At 38.0% G+C, this 10,815-nt stretch overlaps 1 protein-coding gene across 5 annotated transcripts in view; it reads right to left on the bottom strand.

The window, feature by feature from the left end:
* The window catches only part of LOC133650129 (stAR-related lipid transfer protein 13-like), a 105,899-nt gene that overhangs the window by 2,461 nt on the left and 92,623 nt on the right, over positions 1-10,815 (bottom strand). For all 5 annotated transcript variants that reach the window (XM_062046975.1, XM_062046973.1, XM_062046972.1 and 2 more), the window contains 5 exons: positions 6,748-6,961; positions 5,862-5,976; positions 3,838-4,110; positions 3,534-3,751; positions 3,258-3,464 (listed from right to left, as the gene is read on the bottom strand). In XM_062046975.1, the coding sequence (XP_061902959.1) occupies positions 3,258-3,464; positions 3,534-3,751; positions 3,838-4,110; positions 5,862-5,976; positions 6,748-6,961 (1,027 nt within the window). The remainder of the gene's footprint in view (positions 1-3,257; positions 3,465-3,533; positions 3,752-3,837; positions 4,111-5,861; positions 5,977-6,747; positions 6,962-10,815) is intronic.

The following is a 10,815-nucleotide window of genomic DNA, read 5'->3' as shown; positions in this document are numbered from 1 at the left end:
ATCACTAACCCTAATCACTAACCCTAACCACTAACCCTAGCCCTAATCACTAACCCTAATCACTAACCCTAACCACTAACCCTAATCACTAACCCTAATCACTAACCACTAACCCTAATCACTAACCCTAACCCTAATCACTAACCCTAACCACTAACCCTAATCACTAACCCTAACCCTAATCACTAACCTTAACCACTAACCCTAATCACTAACCCTAATCACTAACCCTAACCCTAATCACTAACCACTAACCTTAACCACTAACCCAAATCACTAACCCTAACCCTAATCACTAACCCTAATCACTAACCCTAATCACTAACCACTAACCCTAATCACTAACCCTAACCCTAATCACTAACCACTAACCCTAATCACTAACCCTAACCACTAACCCAAATCACTAACCCTAACCCTAACCCAAATCACTAACCCTAACCCTAACCCTAATCACTAACCCTAACCACTAACACTAACCACTAACCCTAATAACTAACCCTAACCACTAACCCTAATCACTAACACTAACCCTAATCACTAACCCTAATCACTAACCCTAATCCCTAACCCTAATCCTAATCACTAACCCTAACCACTAACACTAACCACTAACCCTAACTCTAAACCTAACCACTAACCCTAATCACTAACCCTAACCACTAACCCTAACCCTAATCACTAACCCTAACCACTAACCCTAAACCTAATCAATAACCCTAACCACTAACCCTAATCACTAACCCTAACCACTAACCCTAACCACTAACCCTAAACCTAATCACTAACCCTAACCACTAACCCTAACCTAACCCTAATCACTAACCCTAATCACTAACCCTAACCAGTAACCCTAACCTAACCCTAATCACTAACCCTAACCACTAACCCTAACTCTAAACCTAACCACTAACCCTAACCCTAATCACTAACCCTAACCACTAACCCTAACTACTAACCCTAATCACTAACCCTAACCACTAACCCTAATCACTAACCCCAATCACTAACCCTAACCTAACCCTAATCACTAACCCTAAACCTAACACTTAAACCTAACCCTAATCACTAACCCTAACCACTAACCCTAACCACTAACCCTAAACCTAATCACTAACCCTAACCATTAACCCTAATCACTAACCCTAACCACTAACCTTATCCTAACCCTAATCACTAACCACTAACCCTAGCCACTAACCCTAAACCTAACCCTAATCACTAACCCTAACCGTAACACCTAAACCTAACCCTAAACCTAACCACTAACCCCAACCCTAATCACTAACCCTAAACCTAATCACTAACCCTAACCTTAATCACTAACCCTAACCCTAATCACTAACCCTAACCCTAACCACTAACCCTAATCACTAACCCTAAACCTAACCACTAACCCTAATCACTAACCTTAATCACTAACCCTAACCCTAAACCTAATCACTAACCCTAACCTTAATCACTAACCCTAACCACTAACCCTAATCACTAACCCTAACCTAACCCTAATCACTAACCCTAATCACTAACCCTAACCTTAATCACTAACCCTAACCACTAACCCTAATCACTAACCCTAACCTAACCCTAATCACTAACCCTAACCCAAACCTAACCCTATTCACTAACTCAACCCTAATCATTAACCCTAACCCTAACCCTAAACCTAACCCTAAACACTAACCCTAACCCTAATCACTAACCCTATGGGAAAATAGTCCAACTATTTTTACATGTACTGTTTTAAATTCTGGTGACTGAGCTGACATTTGTTTACTGTAATATCCACAGCTGTTGTTTTTACGGTCAATTACTGGAAATGGGAAAATAGTACCACTATTTTTTCACAGTAAAATTCTGTTGATTGAGCTGGCATTTTTATTTACTGTAAAATCTACAGTTGTTTTTACGGTCAATTACTGTAAATGGGTCAAGCAAATATTTAATTTGATTTTAACAAAAAGTTTTGTCGGAATGTACTACTATGTACTACTACTAGTATTACTACTATGTACTACTACTATGTACTACTACTATGTACTACTACTAGTATTACTACTATGTACTACTACTAGTATTACTACTATGTACTACTACTATGTACTACTACTAGTATTACTACTATGTACTACTACTAGTATTACTACTATGTACTACTACTAGTATTACTACTATGTATTACTACTAGTATTACTACTATGTATTACTACTATGTACTACTACTAGTATTACTATTTTGTACTACTACTAGTATTACTACTAGTATTACTACTATGTATTACTACTATGTATTACTACTATGTACTACTACTAGTATTACTACTATGTATTACTACTAGTATTACTACTATGTACTACTACTAGTATTACTACTATGTATTACTACTATGTACTACTACTAGTATTACTACTATGTACTACTACTAGTATTACTACAATGTATTACTACTAGTATTACTACTTTGTACTACTACTAGTATTACTACTATGTACTACTACTAGTATTACTACTATGTACTACAATGTACTACTACTAGTATTACTACTATGTATTAATACTAGTATTACTACTATGTATTACTACTATGTACTACTACTAGTATTACTACTATGTATTACTACTATGTACTACTACTAGTATTACTACTATGTACTACTACTAGTATTACTACTATGTATTACTACTAGTATTACTACTATGTGTTACTACTACTAGTATTACTACTATGTATTACTACTAGTATTACTACTATGTACTACTACTAGTATTACTAATATGTACTACTACTAGTATTACTTCTATGTATTACTACTAGTATTACTACTATGTATTACTACTATGTACTACTACTAGTATTACTACTATGTACTACTACTAGTATTACTACTATGTATTACTACTATGTATTACTACTATGTATTACTATTAGTATTACTACTATGTATTACTACTATGTACTACTACTAGTATTACTACTATGTATTACTACTATGTATTACTACTATGTACTACTATGTACTACTACTAGTATTACTACTATGTACTACTACTAGTATTGTTGGATGTAAAATATTTGCAGTACACAAAGTGTGTATTCCTCCCAGTCAAAATGGCGACAGAAAGAGAAAGTAGTTGATATTAATATTCCAGGGCCACATGGGGCCCCCGGGTCTTGAGTTTGACACCAACAAAACAAATTGGACTATTTGTGTTTATGGTTCCCTCAGCCTGGACTTGAGGGGTTCTAGCCGGGTACCTGAGGTCCACCCTGGAGACGTGTGTGAGCTTGGTCCTGGCAGGCGTGCCACAAGGCTCCAGGAGGTAGTGGGACTCCAGGACCACGCCCCTCACCGCCGCCGCACCCGCCACGCGCCGGCCACCACCGCCGCCGCCGTCCTCGTCGCGTTCCACCGACACGCAGACCAGCGCGCTCCAGCCTCTCACCGGGTCAGCACGCCACGACCTGCGGGAAGCGGGACGTGAGTCCGGCGTGGAAGCGAGCGGGGCCCGAGGGAAGGAGCGAGCGGCGGACCTGAGCACCACGTAGTCCGTGGCGGGCTGGGGCACCATGTTGCGGCAGCGGTACCGGTACACGTCCGTCTGCGTGTCCAGGGTCTCTAGGGTCTCTTCCTGCTCCAGCTCCAGGTGCCAGCGTTGGCGCTCGCTCAGCAGCCGGTGCAGAACCTCGGTGGGCGGGGCCGGCACCTCCGTGCTGACCTTCCAGCGCCTCAGAGGGTTACCGTCGCCCACCTGAGCCCGGAACCACACCCCCACGCCCCCTCGGCTAATTAGCACAGTTTTTAACCATCCAAAACAAAAAAAGGAAGCCAACAGACCTTTTTGGAGGCCAGTTCCGTGTTCTCCAAGGCGGGCCGAGACACCCAACCTTTGCTCTTGTCCTTGGCCTCTTTCAGCAGGTTCTGGACCAGCCTCTCCACGTGGGTGCGATAGGACCCCGCCCCAAACTCCTCCTCCGACTCCGATTCCTCCGCCTCCTCCTCGTCATCCATTCCCTCGGGGCGGACCTTCCCCAGCTCGTCCAGCGGGGGCGCCTGGAGGTCCGCCTCCATGTAGGAGTTGCGGGACTGGGTCACCATCTCCTCTGGGATCTGGAGGACGGGCGACAAACCATAACAATTCTAATAACAAGAATCATTCGGGGTGTCCCAGGCTGATATTGACATTGGTCCCAGATCAGCAAAAAAGTATTGGAATATATCGGCTCTGGGGTATCGATCACATTTGAACCGATTTGGTACTGTGGAAGGATGCAGAGTTCTTTCTTTGTACATAGCCATGTTTGGAGTATCTAGTACTTTTCCTTTGTGTATTCTACCAGTCTCTCTTTGTCTTCAGATTGTCTGTTTTGTGTCTCTCTCCCTTGGAACGTGAAGACCTCCCCCGTTGGTTTCTTATCAGTGGTGCGAGGGGGACATGGGGGTTTTCTTTGTGTGAGAAGAAGTTGGTTTTCCCCTTGGAATGCCAGATCAACTAGAGTAGCCAATATGAATGTATTGGTTAAAGCTTTGGTATAAACTTGAAAATATTCCAATTCTGTCTTGATGATCCTTCTTACTCAGCATATATGTCATCGAAAGAATTTGGGATTGACCAGTAACTTAGATTCCCTTGGAGGAAGAACTGGTCGGACGCAACAGTACCTACTCCCGGTACCTGGGAATCAATACGGGTACTCAATGATACCAAGTTTTTTTGACCACGTTTAATCAATGTCGGGTTCTGACGTTGATTTGATCATTGAAATTTGGTCATTTCCCAACCAATATTCGACAACCCAGCAGCCTAAGCAGAGAAGCCCAGACTTCCCTCTCTCCAGCCACTTCGTCCAGCTCCTCCTGGGGGATCCCGAGGCGTTCCCAGGCCAGCCGGGAGACATAGTCTTCCCAACGTGTCCTGGGTCTTCGCCGTGGCCTCCTACCGGTCGGATGTGCCCTAAACACCTCCCTAGGGAGGGTTCGGGTGGCATCCTGACCAGATGCCCGAACCACCTCATCTGGCTCCTCTCCATGTGGAGGAGATTGACAGAGCTTCTCACCCTATCTCTAAGGGAGAGCCCCGCCACCCGGGGCTGCTTGTACCCATGATCTTGTCCTTTCGGTCATAACCCAAAGCTCATGACCATAGGTGAGGATGGGAACGTAGATCGACCGGTAAATTAAGAGCTTTGCCTTCCGGCTCAGCTCCTTCTTCACCACAACGGATCGATACAGCGTCCGCATTACTGAAGACGCCGCACCGATCCAACGATCCACTCTTCCCTAACTCGTGAACAAGACTCTGAGGTACTCGAACTCCTCCACTTGGGGAAAGATCTCCTCCCCACTCCACCCTTTCCCCGGGCGAGAACCATGGACTTGGAGGTGCTAAATCTCATCCCAGTCGCTTCACACTCGGCTGCGAACCGATCCAGTGAGAGCTGAAGACCCTGGCCAGACGAAGCCATCAGGACCACATCATCTGCAAAAAGCAGAGACCTAATCCTGCAGCCACCAAACCGGATCCCTTCAACGCCCTGACTGTGCCTAGGAATTCTGTCTATAAAAGTTCTGAACAGAATGGGTGACAAAGGGCAGCCTTGGCGGAGTCCAACCCTCACTGGAAACGTGTCCGACTTACTGCCGGCAATGCGGACCAAACTCTGGCACTGATCGTACAGGGAGCGGACCGCCACAATCAGACAGTCCGATACCCCATACTCTCTGAGCACTCCACACAGGACTTCCCGGGGGGACACGGTCGAATGCCTTCTCCAAGTCCACAAAGCACATGTAGACTGGTTGGGCAAACTCCCATGGTAAATGGTCAATGGTCAATGGTGAATGGGTTAAACTTGAAGTACCTGAAAGAGGCGCTGACACTCAGTGATCAGGTGAGTCAGTCCTTTAGTCGCCGCCGTGTTCTCGTTCAGGTCCTTCTGGTCCGGTCTGCCCGTGGTGTACTTCCTGTGGATGGACCTGCACAGTGACAAAAGGCGGACATGAAGTTAGAGAGAAGGCCTTCAGGTGGTGTACTTCCTGTGGATGGACCTGCACCCTCACAAAAGGCGGACATGAAGTTAGAGAGAAGGCCTTCAGGTGGTGTACTTCCTGTGGATGGACCTGCACCCTCACAAAAGCCGGACATGAACTTAGAGAGAAGTGGTGCAGGTGGTGTACTTCCTGTGGATGGACCTGCACCCTCACAAAAGGCGGACATGAACTTAGAGAGAAGGCCTTCAGGTGGTGTACTTCCTGTGGATGGACCTGCACCCTCACAAAAGGCGGACATTAACTTAGAGAGACGTCGTGCAGGTGGTGTACTTCCTGTGGATGGACCTGCACCCTCACAAAAGGCGGACATGAACTTAGAGAGAAGTGGTGCAGGTGGTGTACTTCCTCTGGATGGACCTGCACCCTCACAAAAGGCGGACATGAAGTTAGAGAGAAGTGGTGCAGGTGGTGTACTTCCTGTGGATGGACCTGCACCCTCACAAAAGGCGGAGATGAAGTTAGAGAGAGGTGGTGCAGGTGGTGTACTTCCTGTGGATGGACCTGCACCCTCACAAAAGGCGGCCATGAAGTTAGAGAGAAGTGGTGCAGGTGGTGTACTTCCTGTACACCCTCACAAAAGGCGGAGATGAAGTTAGAGAGAAGTGGTGCAGGTGGTGTACTTCCTGTGGATGCACCTGCACCCTCACAAAAGGCGGAGATGAAGTTAGAGAGAGGTGGTGCAGGTGTTCCTCTCACCTGGGCGACAGCAGCTCGCTCCTGGTGAGGCTAAGGTGGAAGAGCGAGGGTGCCAGGCACACGGCCAGGTTGGAGGCGGTCATGTGGTTCTCCTCCACCATGGCGGTCACGTCACGCAGGAAGTGCAGCAGCGTCTGCAGCGCCTGGCGGTTCTCGTCCGCCATCAGCAAGATGGCCGCCCGCGCCGCCTGCAGCTGCTGATCTTTGGGAACGTCTGAGGGGGAACAGGAAGTGTGAGCAGGACGCCATCTTTCACCAGTTCTTACATCACAGCACATCATAGCAACCTTCATGTTCCACTCTAATATGCAATATACAATATTATTATTCATTCATATTGTTGTTATGAACGCTTGACTCAGAGGATTCAAACAATATTATTATTATTAATATTATTATTAAAATTATTATGGTAATTAACGCTTGACTTTTAGCTTTCAAATAAGATTATTATTAATATGGTTATTATTATTATTATTATTATTATTGTGAACACTTGATTCTCGGCATTCAAAAAATATGATTATTATTATTATTATTATTATTATTATTAACGCTAGACTCAGCATTTAAACAAGATTCTTCTTCTAATTATTACTATTATGAATGCTTGACTCTCAGCATTTAAACATTATAATTATTATTATTGATAATATTATTATTATTGTTATGAACGCCAGGCGCTGTCAGCATTTAAACAAGATTATTAATATTATTGATAATATTATTATCATTATTAATATTATGAACATTTGACTGTCAGCATTTAAACAATATTATTATTATTACTACTATTGATAATATTATAATTATTGTTATAGATGCTGGACTCTGTCAGCATTTAAACAATATTATTATTAATGATAATATTATTATTATTGTCATGAAGGCCAGACTGTCAGCATTTAAACAATATTATTATTATTATTATTAATGATAATATTATTATTATTGTCATGAACGCCAGACTGTCAGCATTTAAACACGATTATTATTATTATTGATAATATTATTATTATTGTTATGAACACCAGACGCTGTCAGCATTTCAACAATATTATTATTATTATTATTTATAATATTCTAATTGTCATGAACGCCAGACTCGGTCAGCATTTAAACAAGATTATTATTATTATTATTGATAATATTATTATTATTGTTATGAACACCAGACTCTGTCAGCATTTAAACAAGATTATTATTATTATTATTGATAATATTATTATTGTCACAAAGGCCAGACTCTGTCAGCATTTAAAAAATATTATTAATATTATTATTATCGATAATACTTTTATTATTGTCATGAAGGCTGGACTCGTGTCATAATTTAAACAATATTATTATTATTAATATCATTATTGATAATATTCCAATTGTCATGAACGCCAGACTCTGTCAGCATTTAAACAAGATTATTATTATTATTGATAATATTATTATTATTGTTATGAACACCAGACTCTGTCATCATTTTAAAAATATTATCATTATTATTATTGATAAAATCATTATTGATAATATTATTATTGTCATGAAGGCCAGACTCTGTCAGCATTCAAACAATATTATCATTATTATTATTATTATTATGAATAATACTTTTATTATTGTCATGAAGGCTGGACTCTGTCAGAATGTAAACAATATTACTATTATTAATATCATTATTGATAATATTCTAATTGTCATGAACGCCAGACTCTGTCAGCATTTAAACAAGATTATTATTATTATTATTGATAATATTATTATTATTGTTATGAACACCAGACTCTGTCAGCATTTAAACAATATTATTATTATTATTATTATTGATTATACTATTATTGTCACAAAGGCCAGACTCTGTCAGCATTTAAAAACATTTGTATTATTATTACTATTATTATTGATAATATTATTATTGTCATGAAGGCCAGACTCTGTCAGCATTTTAAAAATATTATTAATATTATTATTATTATTATTATCGATAATAATTTTATTATTGTCATGAAGGCTGGACTCGTGTCAGAATTTAAACAATATTATTATTATTAATATCATTATTGATAATATTCCAATTGTCATGAACGCCAGACTCTGTCAGCATTTAAACAAGATTATTATTATTATTATTGATAATATTATTATTATTGTTATGAACACCAGACTCTGTCATCATTTTAAAAATATTATTATTATTATTATTATTATTGATAAAATCATTATCGATAATATTATTATTGGCATGAAGGCCAGACTCTGTCAGCATTCAAACAATATTATTATTATTATTATTATTATGAATAATACTTTTATTATTGTCATGAAGGCTGGACTCTGTCAGAATGTAAACAATATTACTATTATTAATATCATTATTGATAATATTCTAATTGTCATGAACGCCAGACTCTGTCAGCATTTAAACAAGATTATTATTATTATTATTGATAATATTATTATTATTGTCATGAACGCCAGACTCTGTCAGCATTTAAACAAGATTATTATTATTATTATTGATAATATTATTATTATTGTTATGAACACCAGACTGTCAGCATTTAAACAAGATTATTATTATTATTATTGATAATACTATTATTATTGTCATGAACGCCAGACTCTGTCAGCATTTAAACAAGATTATTCATATTATTATTGATAATATTATTATTATTGTTATGAACACCAGACTGTCAGCATTTAAACAAGATTATTATTATTATTATTGATAATACTATTCTACTTGTCATGAACGCCATACTCTGTCAGCATTTAAACAAGATTATTATTATTATTATTGATAATATTATTATTATTGTTATGAACACCAGACTCTGTCAGCATTTAAACAATATTATTATTATTATTATTATTGATTATACTATTATTGTCACAAAGGCCAGACTCTGTCAGCATTTAAAAACATTTGTATTATTATTACTATTATTATTGATAATATTATTATTGTCATGAAGGCCAGACTCTGTCAGCATTTTAAAAATATTATTAATATTATTATTATTATTATTATCGATAATAATTTTATTATTGTCATGAAGGCTGGACTCGTGTCAGAATTTAAACAATATTATTATTATTAATATCATTATTGATAATATTCCAATTGTCATGAACGCCAGACTCTGTCAGCATTTAAACAAGATTATTATTATTATTATTGATAATATTATTATTATTGTTATGAACACCAGACTCTGTCATCATTTTAAAAATATTATTATTATTATTATTATTATTGATAAAATCATTATCGATAATATTATTATTGGCATGAAGGCCAGACTCTGTCAGCATTCAAACAATATTATTATTATTATTATTATTATGAATAATACTTTTATTATTGTCATGAAGGCTGGACTCTGTCAGAATGTAAACAATATTACTATTATTAATATCATTATTGATAATATTCTAATTGTCATGAACGCCAGACTCTGTCAGCATTTAAACAAGATTATTATTATTATTATTGATAATATTATTATTATTGTCATGAACGCCAGACTCTGTCAGCATTTAAACAAGATTATTATTATTATTATTGATAATATTATTATTATTGTTATGAACACCAGACTGTCAGCATTTAAACAAGATTATTATTATTATTATTGATAATACTATTATTATTGTCATGAACGCCAGACTCTGTCAGCATTTAAACAAGATTATTCATATTATTATTGATAATATTATTATTATTGTTATGAACACCAGACTGTCAGCATTTAAACAAGATTATTATTATTATTATTGATAATACTATTCTACTTGTCATGAACGCCATACTCTGTCAGCATTTAAACAAGATTATTATTATTATTATTGATAATATTATTATTATTGTTATGAACGCCAGACTCTGTCAGCATTTAAACAAGATTATTATTGATAATACTATTCTACTTGTCATGAACGCCAGACTCTGTCAGCATTTAAACAAGATTATTATTATTATTATTGATAATATTATTATTATTGTTATGAACACCAGACTCTGTCAGCATTTAAACAATATTATTATTATTATTATTGATTATACTATTA

The sequence above is a fragment of the Entelurus aequoreus genome, linkage group LG05 (genome assembly GCF_033978785.1).
Source record: "Entelurus aequoreus isolate RoL-2023_Sb linkage group LG05, RoL_Eaeq_v1.1, whole genome shotgun sequence".
Classification (NCBI taxonomy): Eukaryota; Metazoa; Chordata; class Actinopteri; order Syngnathiformes; family Syngnathidae; genus Entelurus; species Entelurus aequoreus.
Note: the sequence above shows the minus strand (reverse complement) of the source record. Positions and strands in the feature narration are given on the sequence as shown.